Source organism: Podarcis raffonei, chromosome 9 (assembly GCF_027172205.1).
Source record: "Podarcis raffonei isolate rPodRaf1 chromosome 9, rPodRaf1.pri, whole genome shotgun sequence".
Lineage (NCBI taxonomy): Eukaryota > Metazoa > Chordata > Lepidosauria > Squamata > Lacertidae > Podarcis > Podarcis raffonei.
Window position 1 is genome coordinate 58,991,830 of NC_070610.1, and position 26,918 is coordinate 59,018,747.

Genomic DNA, 26,918 nt, shown 5'->3' on the forward strand with positions numbered 1-26,918 from the left:
AAATAATAATAATAATTTTATAATTTATACCCTGCCCATCTGGCTGGGTTTCCCCAGCCACTCTGGGCAGTTTACAGTATATATACTAAAAGATACATTAAAGCATTAAAAACTTCCCGATACAAGGCTGCCTTCAGATGTCTTCTAACAGTTTGTAGTTCTTTATCTCCTTGACATCTCAAGGGAGGGTGTTCCACCAGACCAATTGGTTTCAATACATTAAATGGTGGTTGTGAAGAAGCATATTGTGTCATCACCTAAGGCAGCTAAATGTCTTGGGCAGGCCCTGAGGAAATGCAAATGTGGTAAAGTCAGGGTCAGGTTTAAAACATTATAAGCAAACAACTGAACTACACCGGGTATACCGTGCTCTAGTTTTCCACCCCTTAGTTTTGGGATCCGGCACTTGTCCTTCATTTTGGACAAATAAAGTTCATGAAGTTATGTCCCAGAAACTGCAGGACTGACTTGCGAGTAACAAAAGGTGGAGAACTGGGCTGTAAATGTGCTTAAAAGGTTACCATCCTGAGCTTGTGAGTTCTTTGCTTTTTTTTCTCCAAACGAGGAAAATGAAACTGGCTAAGTATAGTGGGACTCAGGCCCAAGTTCATGTGCTTAGGTCAGGGCTACAGAAACCATTTCCTGTTCTTAGAAGGCCGCCTTGATCCTGGCCAGGCTTCGTATCCTGAACACACAAGGAAGAAACGCGTCACGGTGGGGTTTTCTCCCAAGTAAACGTGCTTGAAGGTTCATCACCATCACCATTTATTATTATCCGCCCTAAGGCTCTCGTTGAAAGGCTGCCCCTCATATTGCCCATACAGGATAACCGTTGTGGGTTTATTTATTTTTGGTGGTGGTTTGGGGGGGGGGAGCGAGCAAGAAAGAGAAGGCGAGATTCAACAAACTCCTTCTCCTTCCCTCCCTGCCAGCTGTGCGGAGGGATACGTGGGGGCCTCGCTCTCTTGATAAAAAAAAAGATCCGGTCGCGACGGCCATTTGGCGAATGCGCGATCCCTAAAGTGGATATAAATAAATAAAGAGATAGCTAGAGAAATAAATAAATAAATATTTATCGCTCGCGCTATATCCGGGATTCGAACTGCGGCACAGTCAAGCGCTGTACTGTAAGGGCCTATTGACCGTTCTTGTTGCGCCGTGGGAGGGTATTTCACAATTATTATTATTTTTTAATTAAATAAATAAGAGACCAGGATTTCAGCGCGCGCGCTTTTCATCGCCTCCTGACAGGAGCCGAACGCGAATTTTTTTATATTATTATTGAGGGCCCCGGACACGCGCTTCGCATCTCGCGAGACGTCGACTCGCGACATTTCGTTTTTGCCCTTCTCACTTAACTGTGGAGGAGGGGACGGAGAAACAAACACCCGGCAGCGCGCATGCGCCGAGCCTCACGGCTTTCGCTCTCCCTTTCCTCTCCCCCCCCCCACCGCCTGCCATTTTCCTCCCCGAATGCGCGCGCTGCCACCCTCCCTACGGCGGCAGTTAAGCGTTGCCGGCCTCATCCAATCGGAATCGTTCTAGAAGGCGTGGCCTCACGCGGCTTTTCGCCGTGAGCCCGCCTTCGCCCCCAGGAGGGAGGGCGGCGGCGGCAGCAGCGAAAGAGGGGGGAGGAGGCGGGGCCTATATCTAGTCCCGCCCCTTTCCTTGGCCTCGCCATCGGCGGCGGTGGCGCCTGAGCTCCACTGTCGCTCTCCTTCCCACTCTCCTCTCGGCCAGGTCGCTCGCAGCACCTTCGGTTTCCTTCTTGCCTGACGGGGAATCCGCCGCAGCGAGAGGAGGCGGCTCGGCCGGTGACGTCGCGGCTGGTGTTCGGTGCGGGCGGGCGCCCCCGGCTGTTTCCGGAGGAAGGAGAAGCGCAGGCAGCGAGTGAGCGAGAGGCTCCATCCCCCACCCGCAGGGAGGGAGTGCGGCAGCGGCGGCGGCGGCGCAGACAGGGCCCGGCGACGACGACGACGACGAGGCGGCGGCGGCGTAGGAGGAGGAGGAGCAGCTAGAGCAACCCCCGGCCGCGGCGGCCACCACCACCCACCACCACAGCGACACTCGCCCCCACAGCGCAGGAGAAAGGATGGCGCTGAAACGCATCAACAAGGTGAGCGGGGGGCGCCCAGGCGGGGTCTGCCTCGGCCGGCCTCCAGAAAGCCCTCAGCGGCGGGGACGGGTGGGACAGGCTGCGGGTGGTGGGAAACGGGTCTCCCGTCCCCGTCGCTCCCCTTTCCCGCCGGGCCCTGGCTCTTCCCCGAGGCCTTCGGGCGTCCGCGAGGGGCTCGACCCCGCTCGCTCCGTGTCAGCTTCGGCCCCTTGCTGCCAGGAAGCTCCGGACCGGGGAGGCATTGTCATGACAAAGCCCAATTTGCCCATCCGGCTTCGGGCGGAGAAAAGAAAAGGGGGCAGAAACGATTCCCCCTCAGCACCACCACCACCACCGTGTGTGTGTGTATTTGTGTGTGTGTGTGTCTACATCTGTGTGAAATCCGCCTCCCCATCAGCCAGCTCCTCTGTTCTGGCCGGGAACTTCTTTCCCGCATTGTAAGATGGCGGCGGCGGCGGGTTTGCCTAGTTCAGGCGCTTCCCTGGGATCTCTTTCTCTCTCTCTCTCTCTCTCTCGCCAGCTTTCGGCAATAACATGACTGACACACGCACATCCACATTCTCGGCCGCTGCAGCTGCCGACCGAGCGTGTCCTCTTCGGAGTCCCCGTCTGCCCGCCCCCTCCCTTTTTTCTTTGAATTTTCCCCTTTCTCTCTTCTATGGGGGGAAGGGGGTTGGGTGTTAAATGCGGAATACACGGCTTTTGCCTGCGCTCTTGACAAGGGGCGGAAGTATGTGGCGGCGGCTGTGTGATGCATCGAGAATTTCGTTCTTGCACAATCTAGAAGGAGGGTGGAGTAACGAGCTAATTTGAAACGAGTGTCGTGGTGGAGGAAGTCAGCCCGTATTCCGAGGGGAAGAAGGTTCGCTGGTGGTGGCAGCAGCAGCAGCAGAGGGTGCGGCTTAGGTAACGTCGTCACCCGCCTGGTTTCACTGATGACGTTTTTGGGTTTCTTTTCTCTCTCTTTGCGAACCGACGGGGGGTCCGCTGCGAAGGAAGTCCTACAAACTCCTTGGGTCTTGGGATCGCGTTGGGAGAGGTTTTTTATCCTCCCCCCCCCCCCGTTATGAATTAAGAAGCTGAGCCATTTATATTAACAGTGTGAGGCTCCTTTTTGCCAGCAGTGTATTTGCTGACGTCGTCGCTGCTACACAAAAGCACAGCCCCACATCTTGCCCTCTGCGCTCACTGTGTGTTTGGACAGAATTAGTATTAAATAAAATCTTAATAACAGCTTCTGGTAAGCTTGCTCTCGAACTTGTTTCCCCTGCAGTAGAGAATAACAACTCTTAAGGGAGTCGCCCAGCTTTAATTAGTTTTGTCAACAACATATAGAGGCAGAACGTTTAGCAGCCCGACTCTCAAGTGCTTATTAGTAATGTGTGTGTAAATGCCTTAGAATCCAAAGAATTAGACAGGAAGTGGACTCGCTAGAAAGTCCATGGCAAAATGGATATTGAATTTATGGTACCTGTTTTTCTGAAGGCATGTTAAAGTATCACATTGAGTGGCAGGTTAGCTTTTGAAATTCAGGTTCTCTGGATAAGAATGCTCTCAGGAGCCAAAGTCTATACTCTAGAGTTGGGACACTGAGCACTTCAATAGAAATAACACTGATAATTTAACCTTGCCCAATGTTGGCTGAAATCAATGCACATGTACTGTTCTAGAACTCCTTATGAATCACTCATGAAAATTGATGTCCCTTTTTCACCTAGTCCTCCTAGGGTGTGATTGAATAAATATGCATTTTGATTATTTGACATAACATCATGTTTATCATGTCATGTAACTACACAAAATTACCTAGACAAAACACAAGCTCGAGATAAGTATTGTAGACCAAGCAAAAAATCAAAATGTTAATGATCTTAAAGGAGACCTTAAACTAGGCAGTGACCACTGAATTTACAGGTCTGTTCTAGCTTCAAGTAGTAACTTTGCATAACATTTTCAATTTTAATCTACCTAAAGGCCCCTTACGAGTCCTACAATTTGAAGTACACATTTTCTGCTGTTTTCCTTAACTGTTCTGGTACAGCCATATGCAATGAAAGTATTGTAGGACAGCTTTCATATTTGCCTAAAGAGCCATGAAATCATGTAGACTTACATTTAATTGGCATATCTTCATCTTGAACTACAATATCTTTTGCCAAGGTGCTTGTTTACTCATTCATTGCTAGCTTTATATATTTATTAAATGGATTCAATTCTAGAGGCAAGCTACACATTGGTAGGCTAAGGCTTTATAAAATTTACTAAATGTAAATCTACATCTTTAAGAGAATCCTTAAAATAACTCATTCTGTTTCTGTTTCAATTAATGCAACTATAAATATTGAGGCTTCAGTGTGGAAAGAGATTCGATTTTTAAAAAGCACTGTTCATGAAGTACATTTGGGAATTTGCTCATGTTCTTCTTAACCCAGTTTAAGGACTTGAGTTCGGCACTATTATGGGAGTTTTTTTATGCACTAGATTTCCCCCCCCCCTTGTGTTGTTTGACCCCTCAAAAAGTTGTGTTGTGGAGGAAAATATTGTTTAAATAATCAGCCCTGTGGAATGAAAACCATTGAGGCCTTTTGTGTAATTTGAGTAAAACAGAACTAGCCAGTATCTTAAACCTAGTGGTGGTGGTGCGCAGGATGCAGGGAGGATCCAGTGGCCTTCTAACATTTGATGGATTTCAACTTGCATAATCCCTCACCGTTGGTGATACTGGTTGGGGTTGATGGTATTTGGATTCTAACATGGTGGGCCATAGCTTCCGCACATTCATGATAAACGTCTATCGTTAACTGGTTCTTAAATTACCAGCTGACTACCGTGCCTCCAATTCCCGCTTCCTTTAACATTGCTAAAAGTTCCTTGACAATTCCATTTTGTGTAACCCTCCTTCAGAGGAGCTCAAGGTAGTGTAGGTGGTTCTTTCTCTTCTGTTCCCCATCCTCCCAGCAGCCCCTTTTTTTGTAGTTTAGGTTACCAAAATTAGTCAAGGAAATAAACACATATCTGACTTTTAGGAGACATCTGAAGGCAGCCCTGTACAGGTAGGTTTTTAATGTTTGAGGGGTTTTTTTGTCTTTTAATATTTTGTTGGAAGCCGCCCAGAGTGGCTGGGGCAATCCAGTCAGATGGGCGGCATATAAATAATAAAAATTAAATTATTATTATTGAGAGGGAGTGACTGTCCAAGGTCATTCAGTGAACTTTTATCTATGAATGGAGATTTGTACCTCTATGGATGGAGTGCAGTATACAAATTTAATTGATTAATAATAACCTGGTTTCCCCAGTTATACACCAGTGGTCTAGTGGCTACACCATGCAATGTTTAGCCAATTCTGTCTGTTCTTGATAATTAAACATTTCTTACTATTTATTTTTCCCATTACCACCTTTTATTTGCTTCCATTCTCTTGAATTTTAATTTTGTAATTTATCAGTTGCAGGACTTTTACATATGTAGATCATTCACATTTTCATCCCCTTAATGACTGATGCAGAAATGCTTTTTCTTGTTTTTGTAGTTGGAGACACTTAAAATGTATATCCCAGTGAGATTTTTGTTTTTGTTCCTGTGGGATATCTGTTTTTAAAATGTCCCAAGGTCTGGAACTTTAGTAGCCATGGATATTCAGCTTGGGTGAGCAAGATGGTATGGACTGACATTATTAATGTTTTGTTCAGATAAATGTCGTTTCTGAATAGCATATGCAGGTTACGGGGGAGGGGGTTAGTCCACATTTAAGTGTGTGTTATAAGTGGTGGGATGAAGTCTAGATCTTGTTCTGACTATTCTTCCTGTAAATCGGTTAAATCATGGAGGGAGAAAACAAAATTTGAAGCTTAGTAGCATTCATATATTTATCATACTCATCTTTTTTTTTTTTTACAATGGATTTGAACAGCAAAAGGTGGCAATTATTTGGTAGAATGTTGTTCCATTAAGGCCACTATTAGTCATTTGAGATTATCTGAATTTTTACTCTCTAATAAATAAGTGTTAAGATCAGTGTGTGCTTAACTGGCAATTGTTACGCTGCATTCAGTTGTCTTCATTCTTTGTCTTACCTTACCATCTGCTTTTCTGTCAACATTGCATGATGCTAGGTTTACTCCCCCCCCCCTTTTTTCCCTTTGTCTTCAGGTAAGCCACCCAAAAATGTCACAAAAACATACTCAGTACCATTTTGGCAATTGTTTAACTGCCTTATTCTATCTTGCATGATACTAATTTCCAGTGATGTTAAGACTTAGGGGTTGCCTACACAAATGGTACAAAATGCCTGGCAGTTGATCAAATTAGTCTTCAGTTGGTTATTGCATGTTTGAATGCATGCCTTACATCAAATCACTCTGCTGATGGTATTGGGAAAAGTCTTTTAGGCTACATTTCTTGGAGTATTTTCTTGTTTGGTGACGCCCCTGTGAATACTGCCTAATCAGACATGCAGTCCTTCACCTGCAGTGTGAGATGGCACAAGTTAATTTGTATGCGTTTATACCTTTAACAAAAGGGACGCGGGTGGTGCTGTGGGTTAAACCACAGAGCCTAGGACTTGGCGATCAGAAGGTCGGTGGTTCAAACCCCCGCGACGGGGTGAGCTCCCGTTGCTTGGTCCCTGCTCCTGCCAACCTAGCAGTTCGAAAGCACGTCAAAGTGCAAGTAGATCAATAGGTACCGCTGCGGCGGGAAGGTAAACGGCGTTTCTGTGTGCTGCTGTTGTTCGCCAGAAGCGGCTTAGTCATGCTGGCCACATGACCCGGAAGCTGTACGCCGGCTCCCTCGGCCAATAAAGCGAGATGACCGCCGCAACCCCAGAGTCGGTCACGACTGGACTTAATGGTTAGGGATCCCTTTACCCTTTATACCTTTAACAGGTATATCTTCTTAATTCTTAAATTTCATGTCTGCTTAGTTTTGCTTCGATGTCTGGATGCCCGCAAACCTTAGCAAGCTCTTACTGCAGCTTATTGCTGCCTTAGTCATATCCTGTGGCGGGGTGGGGGGATAACATGCCCTTGAGGTGGGAGCACATAAACATTGATAGTAATTGCTGCCAATTTTTATGGAGCAATTGAGCTCCATAAATATGAGAAAAGCCCCAAACAAACTCTACTGTAGGGCTGTAATGACCTTTTGGCATGAGTTAACTAAATTAATCACTCATTAGAAACCCATTTAGTAGGAGACTCTGCAATTATTTATTTCTTTAGAAGTGGAATAGGTTATCTCACATATTTGGGTGAGTTTGCACAACACACTAAACCATAGTTAAAGACAAAGTATAATTTAATCTGAACACACAAAATTGTTGGTTTAATCCTGCTGCACCACTGGGAAACAAGCCATATTCTGTGCTTGTGGTTTGTTTCTCCAAATATACTATATACTGCTCATTATTTAGAGAGAAATTGTCATGAGCCTAGGTTCAGATGGCATTACAAGCTGCGCTTTGGCTTATTTCCGGTTGGTGGTGCAGCAGGAGGAATGAATTTAACTCTGGTTTAATGCAACATGTGAATGAGTCTACTATTGATGATGATAGCAGTTGTTCCCCTGTTCAGTTTTTTCTGTCTTTGCTGAGAGAAGTCAAATGCTTAGGCCTGATTGGAGAAAGATTATTCCAGATCAACTCTGGCGTCAATTCCTTCTGACACTGATTCTGCTTGGGTTCTTCTTGGCCTGCAGCAGCTGCTTCTTCAGACCTGAATGTCTGAAGACAAACAACTGAGCTGCCCTACTTCTTTGTCAGCACCCAGATTAGGATATAGAAGAGTAATGGCAAAGGGAGTTTGATTATCTTCCTGAATAGGCCTTATAGTGCTTCAGTTATTTTTACATTGACCCTGCCTTGTTTTTTAGACATTACACTTTAGATACTATCATTGGCAGGTACCAAAAGTGAGTCCACAGTGTATTTACAGCACTCTGAAAGTGTGGCTGCCAAAAGAAAGCCAAGACTTCAAGAAGAAGCCTTGAAGAAACACACACTATTTTTCGCTCCATAAGACGCACTTTTTTCTTCCTAAAAAGTAAGGGGAAATGTCTGTGCGTCTTATGGAACGAATGTGTGGTCCCTGGAGCCAAATTGCCCAGGGGCAAAAAGCAGATTGTGCTCTTCTTTTTCTTTTTTCTTTTTTGAAAGAGGGAAGTGGGTGTTGAAACAAAGCCGCTGATCAGCAAGTGATCGGGAACGAGATAAGGGACGCTAGCAATAAAGGAGGCTGCCTGGGAGGGGGGAGGTAAAGACAGCAAACTTGCAAGGAGAGGAGACAGGGAGACTAAAGCAATGAGGAGAGAAATTAGAAGAAAAGGAGGAGCAAAAAACTGCTCCAGCTAAGGAAAAGACACTAAGGTAAACGAGGGAAGGTAGTGTTGAAAGGAAGCAGCTGATTGGGGAGGGAGATAATGGATGCTAGCGATAAAGGAGGCTGCCTGTGAGGGGGGAGGTAAAAGCCCATGGATCCTCAGGATTTTTGCATTGGGTCATCCCAAATTCACCATCAGATCACATAGCATGTCCATGGCTACAGCCTGCACCAAAGAAAACACGTACCCACTGTTGCCTGGGGCCACAATGGCGCAAAAATGTGGTTACAAAGCACAGATCCACATGGATCCTCAGGATTTTTGCATTGGGCTACCCCAAACTCATCGTCAAATCACATGTCTGTGGCCACAGCATGAACCACAAAAATCATACATCCAGTTTCGTTCAGAATATTTTTTTTTCTTGTTTTCCTCTAAAAACTAGGTGCATCATATAGAGCGAAAAATACGGTATTTATCAGTTCCTCTTGTCTCAGAAAGCACACTCATAGGCTTTGTATCTCTTCAGGTCATTCCATAGACTGAAGGAATGCCATGCATAGAAAGTGAATCACACACACACACGGAGAGAGAATCTTAACATAATAATAATAATATAATTAATTTTATTTATATCCCACCCTCCCCAGCCATAACTGGGCTCAGGGAGGCTAACATCAAAATATAAACACACTAATACATAAAATTCAACATTTGACTGAAATACAGTTTAAAATCGGATTAAAATCAAATAAGTTCATGCACCTCTGGTATCAAATATGGATGGTTTTGAAAAGGATTACATGTTTATTCAGTTCTTTCAGCAAGCATTCTTATGGAGAGGACCACACAAAAACTGTTCAGTCCCTGGGCCCCTCAAGAGTCTAAAAAAGGACCTGGTCTTGGCTGTGTGATACATTATAGTTTAAACCTGTGCACAATACTGATAGGTGTGCTTTATAGCCCTTTTAATTCTCTCAATATGCTTCATAGGTCCATAGTTTAGAACTAAGCATTGCAAAACGTTCTTGGGGTGGCACAGTGGGGATACGGACCACCACAACTATATGAACGTAGGAAAACTTCCTTGGGTTAAGTCAGACCATTGATCCATCTAGCTCGGTAAAGACTTGCAGTTTGATGGTGGCTCTCTAGAGTAGCCCTTCCCAACAAAATGCCCTCTAGGTGATATCCATCAGCTCTAGCCAGCATCACAAATGGTGAGGGCTGGTGGCAGTCACAGCCTGAAACTTGAGGAGGGCACTATATCAGGGAAGGCTGCTTTAGGATTTTGCTATCTGCTTGCCTACACTCGTTTCTAAAAGCTTCCCAAGGCTTCTGCTTCTTCCTCAGTACTGTTAAAAAAATAGGTTTGTATTTCTTTTTTCACTGGACTTTAAACCTGATAAGGGGCTGACGAATTTAGTTTGACCTTGGGTGCCACAAATTTGAGTTAGCTGCCAGGAATCCGTGCCTTTTATGAATGGTTTGGTCATGTTTAGCACTAGGGTTGCTCAGGGAGCGGGGCGGGGAGAGCTGAAGATCATCAGTGTCATGCTGTACCTCTGAGTATTTGCGCCCTAAAGTAGAGAATGACATAAATTAGCCCCCAATTCCTCCCAGTTGGGAGGATGGCTGTGATAATCATAGTCCCTAAAGGAATTTTGAATATAGCACAGAAATGTGTGACTCTTGTCAGGAGATCATGGAACAGGTTTAGTGCTAATAGTTAAATTTTCCATTTGCTATGAAATGATACAGAACCTAAAATGTTGGTGTTAATCTACTATACCAGCTTCAAACTATAGCTAAACTCGTACAAGGTTAATTTTGCGCAGTGATTGGGTTGGAGGGCCTTGTATGCATAAGTAACAAATCTGTAACATTGAGTAAAATCTCTTTACTCAAAGAGAGCAGCATATGTAGAATAAAGTGTGTTCCTGATCTAGATTGCTGAACAAGGAAATGTGGTTGGAACACTTCAAGCTGCTTTTGACTGTGGGTTCTAATTTCAGATAAATCATGTAGACATACATGCCTAAGCCTTAAATGCTTTGCTTTTTCAAGTAACTTTTGCAAGGCTTCAAAAGAACATTCAGTAGTATGACTTCAACACACTCCATTAAATCTTCTTTTATAAATGAGTGAATTTTTCTCCATTAACTGGCAAAACTTCCTACTTTACTTTTGGTATTGTTTCCTATAAGTTCCTTTCAACTAGGCTGCCTAGAAGAAAATAATTCCTTATTTCCTTTAAGTGGGTAAAATCCTATTGTGAAAGTTCTCAGTTTGAGGCCAGAAACATTTCCAAAACGTTCAACTTGATATCGCCTCCTCTGTAAGCGTGTAGAGATCCTTTTGTACAGATCACACACAGTACACCACCTGCTGCAAGGAAAGATGTTGGACCAGTGCCCCAACATACCCTTTACAAAAGAGGACAGAATCGCTCTGATCATATGCTGGAAACAAGCAGTGACTCTCCTCCACCAATACAGTGTGACTCCTCTACAGCAGGACATTCATGCCACCTAGGTCATAGCCAGCTTCAAGATTCTATCCCTCCAGGTGTGGTGTGCCCCACCATGAAGACCTGTCCTACAATTTGAGAACCACAGAATTACGGGGTGGAATAAACTAATCCAGAGTCATCTAAAGAGGCAACAATCCTAGTGGCTCTTGAGGATAATTGAATGAGTAAATCCTTTGAGAGGGCAGTCATGTGGCCTCCAGTGAAACTAGTAAATAGTAACTAATGGAGTTATTTATACTGTTGTCAGTATTCACCAGTTCACCAGTTACCTAACCTAATAGTAAAAGTTCTAAAAACACACTAGTCTGGCTTGTAACAAAGCTGTAATGATCAAATAGTTTTTGATTATCAATAATACTTGACCAATACCTCCTAGTTTTTCCAAACAAGTCACCTGGAGTATCTGAAAGAGTACTTACAGTTGCTTGGATAGAAGGCAGAATATACATAACTTCTAAACCAAATTTGTATTAACCAATATCCATAAAACCAAATTGAGAGCCAGCAGTCCTAAATAGTGCAACTTTCTTTCAACAAACAAAACCACCTTTTCTCTCCTCAGGTGCAATCTTACAAAGCAAATTTAGAAACTCTGGCCAGTGTATTATATAGCAGCTCAGTACCATGTCTTTGCAAGAAGTTCCATGTTTTTAACATTTTCTTAAAAACCTATGTATGTGCTTTGGAAGTGATCCTGGTATTTGGTATGTGTGGGTGAAATACAGTGCTCTAGTTTTGCTGTTCACTACTCAAAAAAACGCTGAGGCAGAGTGCACACAGGTACTAGGTTCAGTATTTCCATTAAAAGGATCACTGATAGCAGGACTATGAATTCCACTACCAGGCCTAGATGGCTGGATTTCATATAAGACAGTTTTATATATATTCTGGACTTACCTGTTGCTAATTGCTACTTGGAGGTTTAGTTAATGCAGACTCATCCAAGTCTAGTTTTTCCTGCTCCTAAGTTGTTTTGTAATGCAAGCAGCAGTAGATTTAGTTACCACTTGTTTCTTTCAATCTAGCCATAGCAAGAGACCATTTCCCCTTTCTTCCTCTGTCACTTGAGCAAAATCATCATGGGAAATGAACTAAACATAAGCAATTGGAAGCTCAGTTCATGTGCAAGCCATGCACCAAAGTTGTGAGTTCACTTAGTGGAATAGTGTCATCTAGAGGTAATTAAAGTTGATATTATCTTAGGTTGTAATTATTCAAGGTAGAGAGAACTGCTGATCGCCAACGTTCTGCTATCATTATTGCTGTTGCAACTTCTGTAGCCTATGATCCAGTCTTTACAACTGTAAAGCGTAAGTACAAGGTAGTTGTTTTTTTGTATTATAGAAATTTTTGTATTATAGAAAAAAAGGTAGGAGGACTGAATTACCTGCAACACTGGTTCTCAAACTGCGTGTACCAGTCTCTAAGCTAGGAATGCATCACATAGTTTCTGGAAGGAGTAAGATATTTATGGAGGTGGTCAGTGTCTCCTGTACTAGCTAAGGTTTGGATGGATTTAAGGCTCCCTGGCAGAGGACCTTCACTGGACCACATTGGATTCTGTGGAGTGACTGAACCCTCATTGCCCCACTCTTCAAGGGAGAGCCAATTATTTGTTCTGTTTTGCCTGTACATAGTTTCTAGAGCAGAGATGGTGGGCTGGGGTCAGTTGCTTTTTCTAATGCTAGTCCAAAGATCTTGCAGGTAGCAGTAGTTTATATGGACACAGAATATTTGTGTACAGGGATCTCTATCTGCCCACCTGTGGAACAAACAATTTGGGTTTGGAGGAGTGGGTCAGAAGATGGAGTTAGTATAGGAGATCTCAAATTTTGAGAAACAGCATCTGCAGGGTTTCAGAATGGCAAATCCTAAGTGAAGGGTTTGGTTTTTTTTATTGATGGGAGGGAGGATCTTTCGGAAGCAATCGTACTGCTGACAGACGTGTTCAAAATGTGTCTTGGAAAGCATCTTGTAGCCCAGGGGTCAGCAAACCTTTTCAGCATGATCCCCGGACCGTCCACAGGCCGGATTTAGAAGGCGATTGGGCCTTAGTTTGCCTAGCCATATTCTAGCCCTCCATAATGCAAGCGCATGCTTTCTGGCATGATATTTTCAGAAGGGAATGTGATTCACAGAGGCTTGAATAGGATATAATGGAAGGAGCATGTTGGCATACATAGTTCAAATGTCTTTGCCAGGGCTGACATTCTGGTTCAAAACGTCATTAGAAATCTCAGTACTATGATACTAGTGTTCTCATGGAAGAGCCTGTGTCTAGGGCAGAAGTTGTAGCAGTAGGACGCCTGCCTTAAGTTCTTCATGTTACTGAAGGCAGAATTGACTCAGTTGTTCATAAGCAAGACTGGAAGCAGGGATTCTTAACTCCTGCCAATCAAAGTAGTGTGTTTCTTTTTCTACAGACAGCTTTTGGTGTTGACCACTGCTGCTACCTAATAGCAAAGTGAGCCTCTTCAAAATGCCAAACGGTGATGTGAAATAGTAAAGCTAGGAATGGGGGGGGGGCATCTTAAAAAGCTATGCTATTAATGCAGCACAGTAATTGCTAATAACAGGTCGCTTATTCTATTTGCTTGCCTACAGCACTTCATCGCCACCTGGTTGCTTTTTTAGCTCCTGTGTACATGTGCCCTTGGAAGTGGGTGCTTATCTAGGGGCGAAACATGGGGTTTAAGGCTGTGCCATGGAGGGTATACACACATGTGTCTTTACTTGAATGTATTGCTGTTACACGTTAGGCAAGTGCTAAATTAAAGGCTGGTTTTTGTTATCAACATTGTGTTCCCTTCATGCTTTGAATTTTCACTTAATGGGGTATTTGTCATTAAATAATTTGTTGTTGGGGCATCCAGAAATGGGTTAACTCAGACTTTCTCAACCTGTGGGTCCCCTGATGATGTTGAACTACAACTCCCATCACCCCTAGCTAGCCAGACCAGAGCTCAGGGATGATGGGAGTTGTAGTCCAACAACATTGGGGACCCACAGGTTGAGAACCACTGGGTTAACGAGTCTAGATTAGGAGCATGTTTCTTTCCTGGTTAGATTAGCTTTCCTCAACTCTATCAACAAGTACATTGGTAATAATATAAAGCGATAATAGAGCTTTCTTCAAAGCATACTTTGGTGCAGAATTCAGTAGCCAGATTGCTCACTGGAGCAAGACAGTTTGAGCATTATTCACCGATCCTTGCCTTATTGCACTTCAAAGTGCTGGATTTGACCTATAAACCCATAAACGGCTCAGGACCTCAATACCTCAAGGACTGCCTCTCTTTATATGAACCTACCTGGACGCTGCGATCATCATATGAGGCCTTTCTTTTGTGTGCCTCCCCCCAAAAGGTCAGGAGGGTGCCAACACAAGAATGGGCCATTTCTGCAGTGGCTACCTGTTTGTGGAATGCTCTCCCCAGGGAGGTTTGGCTGCTGCATTCATTATACTGTGCATCTTTATGCACCATTAACATCATATACACTTTTAAATGGGGGGAGGGGGTTATTTGTTTGGGTTTTTTTTTTGTTTCTTCCTGTTTTTCTAATGTATATTGTGTTTTCTTATGTTGTGAACCGCCCTGAGATCTACAGTTGAAGGGTGGTATAGAAATATTATTATTAATAATTATTGAGACGTTATGCCAATTGGGATTTTCCTCTGGTGTAAGAAACCAGTGGACATTAAAGTAGTGCAAACCATTTTGACTTTCATTGGTAAAGAGTTCTGGAGAGTAAGATTGGTAGAACTAGTTTTAAAGGATATGTATCAGTCTATGGACTGGGCAGATGTTATAAGTTTTTCCTGCGTAAAACAAACTGTCCAGTAAATGGCAATCTGCAGGAAACCAATACCATGACTCAGATCCAATTTTGTGTGCCTTTCGGTGCTTCTTCTGTCCTTTAAAATTGGAAAAACTGCTTGCCTAAGAACTGCAAAGGCAGTTTGATATGTGAAGGCATGTCGCTCAACGTCATAAGAGTGTTTTGCTTGCTCTTGGGTTGGGTTGTACTGGTTGTTTTTTTTTTTTTTTGTAAGCTGCATTATATACGTATAAGGTGAGTGTAAATCTCATCTACGATTGGGAAATTGTTTCTCTCGGAAACTTTACAAAAGTTGTATTTCATCAGATGCATGTGATTAGCATATTGCAAATATCCTTTTCTTGAGCAAGGTCCTCAAGCTGGCGGTGACTCTTCTGAATGAGAATGATCTTTCCCTTTCAGTCTGGTTCTGACACACTTAGTTGCCCTGATGGATAACTGTGTTGGGACAATGAGAGTTGGAGTGAAACCCTGATAATTTTCCTGAACTGCATGTTGGCCTCTGATGCCATCGCCATCAGCCTTTCCAAAACAAAACCTGTTACCTGGCTTCAGAGACTGCATGTTGTTGTAGTTCCTCTCCTAATTGCACGGCTAATTCCTGAAGGGTGTAATTTAATTCCTGAAGGTGTACTTTGATGTGAGGTGGTGGAAGTATTGAATCCACTGTCTGGTGATGGATGAGGGCCATCCACCCAGAGCTCAATCCTAACAAGATGGTGGTGCTGTTGATAGGTGGCTTTTCTGCCTAGGCACAAACAACTTGGACACAGTTGCATTTTCTCCGAAGGACCAAATTTACAATTCAGGGGTGTTAACTGTTCCAGCTTTGTCACTGGGGGATTGCCTCTGTGGTTTCTAGCACCTATCTTCATTGTGGGCTGGTGCGCCAGCTAAATCCTGGACAGATTTGGCCTTGCCTTGGTAATTCATGCTCTGATAGCCTATTGCTTTGCACTATACATGAGATTTCTTTTGAAAGCTTTGGAGATTTCACTTGGCTCACAGTGTAGCTGCTAGACTTCTAACTAGGTCTTATCCTAGGGAACATGCCATGTGCATTCCAAAATAGCTATGTTGGCTTGTAACCCATTTACAGTCTCAATTCAAAGTGCTGTTGCTTACCTTTTTGAAAAGCAGTTTATGGCCTGGAGTTTGGGTACTTAGAATCATAGAATCTTTGAGTTGGAAGGGAACCAAGGGTCATCTAGTCCAACCCCCTTCAATACAGGAATCTCTGGTAAAGCATCCAGACATAGTCTCAATGAGGTTTATGACCGTGACTAAAGGTAAAGGTACCCCTGCCCGTACGGGCCAGTCTTGACAGACTCTAGGGTTGTGCGCTCATCTCACTCTATAGGCCGGGAGCCAGCGCTGTCCGCAGAGACTTCCGGGTCATGTGGCCAGCGTGACAAGCTGCATCTGGCGAGCCAGCGCAGCACACGGAACGCCGTTTACCTTCCCGCTGGTAAGCGGTCCCTATTTATCTACTTGCACCTGGAGGTGCTTTCGAACTGCTAGGTTGGCAGGCGCTGGGACCGAACGACGGGAGCGCGCCCTGCCGCGGGGATTCGAACCGCCGACCATGCGATCGGCAAGTCCTAGGCGCTGAGGTTTTACCCACAGCGCCACCCGCACCCTTTATGACCGTGACTAACTTAGGTCTATCTTTGCTTGCTCCCAAATGTAACTGGATGTGAATTGAGTTCTGTGACATAAGGTCCTTGTGAAGTGAGGCAGGTGGTGACTGGGGTGAGGGCCTTTTGGTTGTGGGTGTCCCCTTTGAAGCTATTCTTTCCAGCGAGGCTTGCCTAGTGATCACTCTGTCATTTTGTTAACAGGCAGAAAATGTAATTTTTAAAAAGGTGCCTCTGTTTTATTACAAGTAGCCCCAAGGGCATTGCTGAAGGGCACAATTAAGCATCCTGGTTTCATGTATGTATGTATGTATGTATTTGCTTGCACACTAGGTCATGGGTTGGCTTAGCATGGCATGCAGATGGGAGCCATTATGTAAGCGAAAGACAGCTCCACACAATGGATATTCCCTATCCCTATATCCTCCCATCCCAAAACAAGCTCTCCAGAAGGTTGGCAGAGAACTAATGAACATGTTGTGCCCTGTTGTGTAGACCTGCGATAGGAGAGGGAAGTTGTGCAAAATGGGCAGAACAAATCAACTTTTATTTGAGAGCACTATTTGGGAGCATAGGGGACTGTAGGGAGGAGTAGGTGAAGGGATAGGTTGGTTGCATGAACTGCCTTCTGCTTGTGCAGTGTTGGAGATGACTCATAAAGGTGTAGGTAGGTTAATTTGTAACACATCCCTCAAAGTGTGCTAGTTCTTACTTTATTTCATGCACTTTTAATATACCTCTTGACTGTAAGAAAAAATGCACCCTTAAAGCGGTCTGGGGAAAAAGAATAAAATGGGAAAAACAGCTATTTAAAGCATTCAAACAATAATAAAAAACAGTGGTAAGGTAAAAGCCGATTAAAACACATGTAAACATTCTACATCTCTGGGTAGGCTTGTCTAAACATGTTTTTAGCAGGTGCCAAAAAGACTACTGTGAAGGCTCTTGACTGATGTCATTAGGCAGGGAGTTCCACTTCTGCCACACTAAAAGATTGATTTCTCACAAATGTGGAATGAGTATTACGTGGCAACGATAACTTTACCAGTTCTACAGATCGAAGCTGTTAAGTGAGCATAAATGAGGTAAGGTGATCTTGCAGATAAACTGGTCCCAAGGTGTTAAGGCCTTTATATAATAATGTCACACCTTGAACTTGGCCTGGTAGCAGATCTGCAACCAGTGCAGGTCTCTGGCAGCGTCTAACTCCTGTCAGCAGTTGTGCTGCAGCATTAATGCACTAATTGCAGCTTCTGGATCAAGTGCAAGGGAAGTGCCACATAGAGTGCATTGTGATAATCCAGTCTTGAAGAAACCAATGCATGAACTACTGTGGCCAGGCTTTCCCAGTCCAGGAATGGCCATAGTTGTCATAGTAGTTTCAATGGCTGGAAGTGCCTTCAGTTACAAAGCTGGATCCAGAAGCAGCCCCAGATTGGGAACCTGCACATTCAAGTGGACTTAATTGCAATCGGCAACAAAGATACAGTAGTACCTTGGTTTACAACCATAATCCGTTCCAGAGGTCCATTTGTAAACCAAAACAGGTTGCAATCCAAGGCGTGTTTTCGCCAATGGGGCCTCAAAAAAAAAAATGTCCGTGATAAAAAAAAAGGTTGCAAACCCAGGACACACACTTCCAGGTTTGACGTGTTTGTAATCCAAAACATATGCAAACCATATGCAACCATGTACTGTGTTGTGAAGTCGTTATCTGTGGTCAGACTTTAATTCTGCTGTATGCCATTTCTTTGAGTGGTTATGCTATGTTTCCTTCTGAGAAGGGAGCTAAATTATATTGCATGTCATGGGATGCTTCCGCACATTAAATGCTTGCTTTACTCTGAAAACGTACAAACCTCTGAAAATGTAGCAAAATGGAGAATATTAAGGCAGCGACTTATTTCCTTCATTTCAAATACAGTTGTACCTCAGGTTAAGTACTTCATTCGTTCCGGAGGTCCGTTCTTAACCTGAAACTGTTTTTAACCTGAAGCACCACTTTAGCTAATGGGGCCTCCCGCTGCCGCTGCACCACCGGAGCACAATTTCTGTTCTCATCCTGACGCAAAGTTCTTAACCCGAGGTACTATTTCTGGGTTAGTGGAGTCTGTAACCTGAAGCGTATGTAACCTGAGGTACCACTGTAGAGGTTGAAGTGCCCGTGTATGATAGAAGTTGATTGTGTGTTTCTACAACAAAGTGTTAGTGACTTGCTCCATTAATATAACATAATACTTTCTGCGTCAACAATTATAGTGCACAAATACAGTGAACACTCAAGGATTGTAGGTATATACATAAAAATGAATGTAAATACTTGAAAGTGCCATGCTAACTTGCTAGTGTGCGTTGGAAAAACTGAAGCTAGGAGAGCCAGTGTGGTGTAGTGGTTAAGAGCGGTAGTCTCGTAATCTGGGGAACCGGGTTCGCGTCTCCGCTCCTCCACATGCAGCTGCTGGGTGACCTTGGTCTAGTCACACTTCTTTGAAGTCTCTCAGCCTCACTCACTTCACAGAGTGTTTGTTGTGGGGGAGGAAGGGAAAGGAGATTGTTAGCTGCTTTGAGACTCCTTCGGGTTGTGATAAAGCGGGATATCAAATCCAAACTCTTTCTCTTCCTCCTTCTCCTCCTCCTTCTAAGCTAGGAGTAACTTCTGAAAGTTCATGTTGCAGTTAGTGAACCATGCTGTATTCTTGCAGTACAGTCATGAACTAAGATTGCTTAAAAGGCTTCCAAATAAAGGCTCAACTCCTTCTGAAGTTTAGTAAAGATTGGATGAATGCATGGGTAAAAGGGAAACTTGGCTAGGTGTCAGGAGGTTGTAATAACGTCGCTGAAAATCTTGACTTTGTTCATCACATTCTTAACTGATGAAGGTTGGTAGCAATGCCTACCTGCAGTGTATCAATACTACACTGTGTATGTATCGAGTGCAGCTACATGTCAAGGGATGCTTCCGCATCCCATTCTTTATGGCTTGCTTGCATAAAAGTACACTAACAAGCTATTCTTAGTAAGGAATGAGCTTTTTTGTCTAGCTTCCCTTGACTCATGAGTACCAAACAAGTTGGCTGTAAATGTTCACAACCTCTGAACCCTGCCTCCATTAATTCTTTAAGAGAACATGGTACCTGTTTTGTGTCACTCTGTAACAGTAATTTGGTATGGAATTAAATTTGAAATAGACAGAATATAAGATCCTCTTTCTATGACCTTTCGGGAAGGGCAGAAATGAAGTCATATAGGACGTGCTCTAAAGGTAATATTTCTTTTTATAGGAACTTAGTGACTTGGCTCGTGACCCACCAGCTCAGTGTTCTGCAGGCCCTGTTGGAGATGACAGTAAGTAACTGACAAACTAAGTTTAAACCTAATAAACCAATGTGACTTGCTCTATGTCTGTCTATATGCTCTTTTCCCTAAAGAAATACTGATTTTTTCTTTTTTTCCCTCCCTCTTCTCAGTGTTTCATTGGCAAGCCACAATTATGGGCCCTGTAAGTATTTCAACTTTTTGAATGATGATTTAAAATAGAAGTGTTTGAAACTTTAAGGCCACTCTCATATCTGTTTTGAAGGTGTATTAGTAGGGAGGTTATAGTACTTTTTATTGGGCCAACTAATTTATCTCTGTACAGATAGTTTTCTGCTTCTCTTGGGAGGCTAAGGAGGCTACCAGTATTTGTCCTGAAAGTAGAGAATATTTGTAGACCTCTTTCTCAAATTGTACACAATAGAGATTTGTTTTATTAAAATACTTCTATACCACTGCTACCAGATCAGTCTCTGAATAGTTTACACTGTTTCTTCAACCTTTTCAGACCCAGAGCCCATTTCTAATATAAACATGCATTTGTTTTCTTAAACTTTTACTTGCGTGGTGGTAGTGTATCTGTTCCAACCCAGTTAAAGACCAGTGCTTTATACAACTCAAAATACCAATAACAATATTTTAACATCAAAACTGCATAATAAGCAAGCAGATAAAGCAGGACTGTCAGCAAGATTTAAATTGCCTAAACGTAAAGTTTAAGAATAAAAAAAAAAGGTTTCATTTAGTGACTGAAAGGAGTGTTGTAATGCAAAAGACTGTTTCTCTAGTTACTTGTCAATAGACATGGAAGAATATTCATGGGGATTTCCATATCTTATCTTTTTATAAGACTGTATTGCCATATGCAGTGCTTGGTTAAACTGAGCTCTGGTAGAAATCTGGTAAACATCTTGTTGCAGATGGTTTTGCTTATAGTTAAGCTAATATTTAATCTTTGAGCACAGCTTAATGTTACTGTGCTTTGCTGTTCTGAACGCTCTATGGGTCCTGCTAAAAATTATAACTTGGCTCTGAATTTCCTTCTGACAGAATGACAGTCCATATCAAGGTGGTGTTTTCTTCCTGACAATTCACTTTCCTACAGACTACCCTTTCAAACCACCCAAGGTAAGCATAAATTTGGAAGAGTCTTTTACTTCTATAATATTGAACCTCTCTGGGCTTGTGAATTATAGGCCACTGTCTAAGAAACAAGTATTTTTGTGGCTATAGTTGCTTACAGTGCTTGTGTGATCTCTAATAGAAAAGCCTTGGCAGCTAGTTTATTCCATTAAATAACTGGTTTGCATGCTAATCTTGCTCAGGTTTGGATTGAATTACAGCTAATAGATGAATTGTGTTCAAAAGACTCCAGAAATCAAATAATTTCTGATTCAGTTCTATAACTGTCTGTCATGCTTTTTTCTGGGGGGATGCAGGGGTACGCATACCCCTAAACATTTTGTGAATCTAAGTTTGACCTCATTGAGGGGGCAGTATTTCAATATGAGTAGGAAAGTGAGAGTACCCCTAAAACATTTTTTAAGAAAAAAAGCACTGGTTATATGTATGAATCTAAGTTGGATTCAAGTGATTATATGAAGTGTTTTGTTCAGAAATTATTGAAAGTGCCTTCAGTCTAGTTCCATAATGTTGGCTGGTGATAATCTTTGTTAAAACCAAATCATGAACCATACAACTAAATTTGTCTCCAAAGGCAATTCAATTCTTTGTTTAGAACAGCAGTTCCATGTGTTGCACAGCAGACGTCTTACTAATTTTTCTGTAATTCTCTTGAATCTGTCAACTACAGTATTACTGTTTCCCCCAGACAGTGCTAGGCAATGATGTGAATGGGATACTGCTGGCAAAAAAGCTTGTCCTATGAGCTTATGGAGAAAATTTATATAATTAACAAGAGTGCCCTGGCTTTCTGGGTGACCTCCTGGAGCATATTTGGGGAGTGTGCAGAGGGCTGAGGTGGGGAGGAGAGGAAGGTGAAGTTTCATTATACAAGCAGAAACTTTAATTCACAAAAAATGCCCCAGATTAAAAATTGGGAAATGTCCTAATATTTTTATCATAGTGAGCATACATTCACCGTATTTCCTAAGAAGCTGGCAAGATAAAATATGGAAGTAGCTGACTAGAATACTTCAGATGTGAATATATAAAATGGTATTTATTTCACTAATAGCTTGCTGTAAATGTGCCCCCTCACATGCATAAACTCTGAATATTTACAATAATTACAGTAATTTGAACGTTGGTGTTTTTAGGTTAAGTACCACAGGTCACATCACATTTAGTGCTTATGTAGGTTTTAAAAAAAATATTGATTGATGTATAAATAAGTGAAAACAATAAAATACTTGAGTGGGAAAAGAGTACCTAACATGTGAGCAATTCCCTCAATGGCATGTTTAAATAAATACTGTGTACTCTAAATATTCTGACAACCAGCACCTTTAACCAGAACAAAAGGACATGTGTGCTAACTGCAGATTGATATACATTTCTTCTAGGTTGCATTTACAACAAGAATTTATCATCCAAATATTAACAGTAATGGCAGCATTTGTCTCGACATTCTAAGGTCACAGTGGTCTCCTGCTTTAACTATTTCTAAAGGTAAGGGAAGTATTTCACAAAAATGCTGTCATTGGGTTAATGAAACAGCTTGTATTTTTTTACTCCCATTGTGGGAAAGAGGCATATCTGAATGTATGGCTTCTACCTCTCTCAGTGTATCTTTGATTGATATTTGAGTGCTATTTTGACTTCATTGTTCTGACCATGACTATTAAAATTTGCAGTATATGTAAAACTCAGGTGCTATTTAAAATACTGATTTAGAACTGGCAAGAGAAAAAATCTAGCCTAAATAATATGCCAACTTTGTAGCATATTAAAATGTAAGATCTTGATGTAGTGATACTGGAGTTGAAGGACACTTTCATGTATTTACAGTCAAAATATTCAGGCACTTACCATCACATATGTGATTGCTTTCTTCTTTGATATGTCTCCATGTACTGATAAGCGAGACTTCCTAGAAAGTCACCAGAGTGATTTGGTTATAGGAGCACTTCTGTAGAGAATTGTGATTTTGGCTAAGGAGCAGTAAGCATTACACCTGAACTTGGATTAATACATGCCATGTCTATGTGTTTATACAGTGTTGTCCATAGGCAGAAAGCAATGTAGACAATATGGCTTAAGCTATTAAAATCTAGGATGAAGTTTGTGTTCTGCAATTTGCAGCATTCATGTGTATAAAGCTTTTAAATGAGCATTCAGTTGTCATTGCAACCAGGGGTGCCAGCAGGATTTTATTGGGCCCTCCGCCCCACTTGTAAAGGAGGGCACAAATTTGCTTAAGTTTTGCAAATGCTTAGTGTCACATGGCAATTTGTATTGCCTCTTTGGGGTGAGATGGAGGGCTTAAATTCCCAAATGAACCTCCATTTTCTGTATCTAGAGAAAAATTGAGTGAACCACACTGGGGAAGACTCCGCCAAAAGGTTTCAAAATGTCTGGAGAAGGGACTTCGTGGGTCATTTTAAAACAATGTTAGGTTATTCTTGAGCATGTACAATCATGGGTCTGGCTTGACACTTTGACTGTAAAACACTGAAAGGGGGTATCCGAATTTTATCTTTGAGATTGCTTTGCATGTTACCTGAATGTTTTGTTTAACATTCATTCTACATGGGATGAAGATTTCTAAGGAAAGAAAAGAAAACGGGGTCTAGGCCTTGTACAGTAGTACCCCATCTCAGCATCCCTGATTGTAATGAACGTGGTCACACCCTTTAGGCAACCTTTTAAATAAAGTATATGAGCCTGATCATACATGCAAATTGCAGTGGGAGATAATTAGCATGTCTTTCAATGAAGTATTTCATAGTCCTTTTCGGATTTTCACCATAAATGCTATTCTTTTGTTGCAGTACTGTTATCCATTTGTTCACTGCTATGTGACCCAAATCCAGATGATCCCCTAGTGCCAGAGATTGCACGTATCTATAAAACAGACAGAGACAAGTAAGTATAGCTCCCTTGGAAAGATTGCCTTAGTGAAGAGATGTGGCTAGAAAATTATTGAGTTTCTTTTGCTCTTTTCAAATTGGAGACTGACTTGGGTTAAAATGCTTCGGTTTTTTTTAAATACAGAAGGCTCCAGGACAGTGCTAAAACTGAAGTTAGACTCTAATCCTGGCCAAAATACTTATTTCTGTTGTTTGATTGTTATGGAACAGTTTAAAAACAGCACACAAGGTTTTGAGTTTGAGGGAGGGCGGAGGGAGTGCAAACTTATCTGATACTTCCATGGCTCTTAACTATTGCCTTCTGTTCTGGATTTAACTGTGGTTGCATCAAATTCCCCATTAGTTCTAGAACTGCTTCCAGGTAGGGATCTATTCGCTCATCTTTCTTACTAAATATACTTATCCAATTAGGTACAATAGGTTAGCAAGAGAGTGGACAGAGAAATACGCTATGCTGTAGGGTAAGACTATCTGCACTTCATGGTGCGTTAATGATGTTGGGACTTCAGCACTTGAGTGCAGCATGCTTAAGGCACTGGATTTAACTAACAAATAAAAGATTGTACCAGTTACTGAAATACAAAGCTTAACAGCTCGATCGGTATTCAGTGTGAGAGACCTATTTCTGCATGGCTAAACAAGTAGAGCCAAACATAAAAGGTGGTTTTCTAGTTGTTTTTCTTGGTTCTGCAACTGCTGCTTTATCTGGTAGGTATTTTTGGCACTACTTCCAAGAAGATGGCTTTGGTCATCTAATATAAACTGTTAAGTAAGTGAAATTCAGAGCTCATGAAGTAGAAAAGTTACTAGGCATGTATAAGTAGGCACTAACATAATAACTGAGCATGTAAATATAGATCTGGTTCAATCACAGTAGAGCTTCTGCACAGTTCTCTCAACATCCCTGCTTTTTGAGAGGGAGGCTGGCTAAAGGACTTCATGACTTGATTGTGCTGTTTGTCAGAGTTTGGAATTTTGCATTACTTGTCATAACACAACCAAACATCCAACTGTACTTGCACATTAAGATGTGATTTTCTAACATGCAGTAATATGTTTTACACATGAGATTTAAAAAATGGCATGTGTGCTTTGCCCAGTGTCTCTTAAAATTTAGGTTAGTGATCAAGAACAACACCAAAAGTTAGTAGTGCGTCTGGATGGGGATATTTTAAGGCAGTCTGTCTGGCATTAATGCTAGTTTTACTTCTTGTTTGTGCTATTTGGAGTGGTTTGTTTGGGACATTTAAGGAAAATGGAAGCATAGATAGGGATTTTGTATGTTTAGAATTCCAATTTCTCCTATTTTCATTTCTGGATAACGTTGGCTGCTTTGTTTAGAGATAAAAGATCAAGAATTTCTACACAGGTTAAACTAGGCGGAGCTGCTGTGTTGTATCAGTAATGTCAAGTAGTTTCTTCATATTAAGTTAGCAACTACTTCACTATATTTTGAGTCTTCTGCCTGTTGGATCGAAAGTTTGACTTTCTAGGTTTCATAGGACGACATAGTTGTTGGGTTTTTGGTTTTTTGCGAAAAGTAGTATAAATTAGCATGTTCCTGGGAAGCTGAAGGAGACTCTAATGTATGGAATATTTTATTGCTGATTGTAGTTTGGCTGATTTTGCTTAACATGTTTTCCTCTTACAGGTACAACAGAATATCTCGGGAATGGACTCAGAAGTATGCCATGTGATGCTACCTTAAATCAGAATAACCTGCATTATAGCTGGAATAAACTTTAAATTACTGTTCCTTTTTGATTTTCTTATCCGGCTGCTCCCCTATCAGACCTCATCTTTTTTTTTTTTTATTTACCTCTATCCATTCATGCACATGCTCATCTGAGAAGACTTTAGCTCTTCCAGCTTTGGACAATAACTGCTTTTTAGAATCTGTAAAGTAGTTATACAAGAACAATTGCCCAAGATTCAGAATTCTTTAAATGGAGCATGTGTGTTGTGGCCAATGTCTTCACTCTAACTTGGTTATGAGATTGAAATCATTCCTCACTGCTCTAACAGTTCTACTGAAGATATCGCCCAAAGGGAGGGAGATGGATGTTCAGTTTGCTCACATCACAGGAAATAACATTGCTGTAGCATCATCCATCTTGTTTTAAATCCTTCCAGTGTTAGAGACTGAGGTTTCATGACATACTTGTGCTCATAACTGGTATGGCTGGAGAATTGGTACAGAACCTGTAGCATCAGCAGAACAGAACACGTGATGTATCTTATGCATGTCAATAAAGGAATGACCAGTTCTTGTTCTACAGAGAATGGAAATTGGAAGTCCAACATCTCTTGTATTCCAAAATAGGGTCTCAGAACATTTTTGTAACTCTCATTTAAATTTTGTTAGGATGCTTGGAGCTATTAGTTAATCTATCTTCCACAACAGTTTAATATAGCACTGAATAAATGATGCAAGTTGTCAATGGATGAATGATCAACTAATAGCTCTCCTAGTAATTGATTTTATTTTCTTCAATAAAGTTACATAAACCAATGAGTTAGCTGCCTGGATTAATCAATATGGGAAACAAAATCTTTTGTAAAAGCAAAGGTGGTTTTTGTATATACTTTTTGGGATTTGCCTCATTGTTTGACATCAAATAATGATGTGAAGTTAGAGTGAACCTTTTTGCCATGTTCAGTTATAATACTTGGTCTGTTTTCAGGTTGACACATTGATCAGCCCTGGAGTAAGCAGAACTAATAAGCTAATCTAGTAGTGTAGACTTTAGTGTGCTACACAAGGTACTGGGAGCCAAGAGTTCAAATATGGACTTGGGGCCCAGCTGATATATGTACTGGTGTATCAGAGACACGTCCAGATGCACCCAGCTTGTTGACTGAGAAGCATTTCTTCACCGTGTACACTTGACAGCTGAAAGATCTTTATGTGGGAGTAATGAGGCAAAAATTGCAAAATAAAGTACTGTTTTGATGTGGGAATTGTCATGAGCTTGTGTTGAAGTGACTTTTCTATGTGGGATGTTTGCTATCCATCAAAGGACTACCATGCTGCCACATAACATTAATGAACATTTTTGTTGCAGTGGTCACTTTTCATTTCTGGTGGCTCAAACGAGTGAATAAA

At 41.9% G+C, this 26,918-nt stretch overlaps 1 protein-coding gene across 2 annotated transcripts; it reads left to right on the forward strand.

Annotated features, from left to right (window-relative positions):
• The first annotated feature begins 1,627 nt into the window (after window positions 1-1,627).
• Window positions 1,628-26,779, forward strand: UBE2D3 (ubiquitin conjugating enzyme E2 D3). Of its 2 annotated transcripts, XM_053403937.1 has the most exons (8): window positions 1,628-2,116; window positions 19,727-19,790; window positions 19,913-19,944; window positions 20,811-20,888; window positions 22,286-22,391; window positions 23,714-23,807; window positions 24,224-24,273; window positions 25,464-26,779. In XM_053403937.1, exons 1-7 carry the CDS (start codon window positions 2,093-2,095, stop codon window positions 24,270-24,272), a joined length of 447 nt encoding a protein of 148 aa, XP_053259912.1. In that variant the 5' UTR covers window positions 1,628-2,092; the 3' UTR covers window position 24,273; window positions 25,464-26,779. The 2 variants fall into 2 exon arrangements, with proteins under 2 accessions (XP_053259912.1, XP_053259913.1); XM_053403938.1 differs by lacking the exon at window positions 24,224-24,273 and having other exon boundaries at window positions 1,641-2,116.
• Window positions 26,780-26,918: the final 139 nt, after the last annotated feature.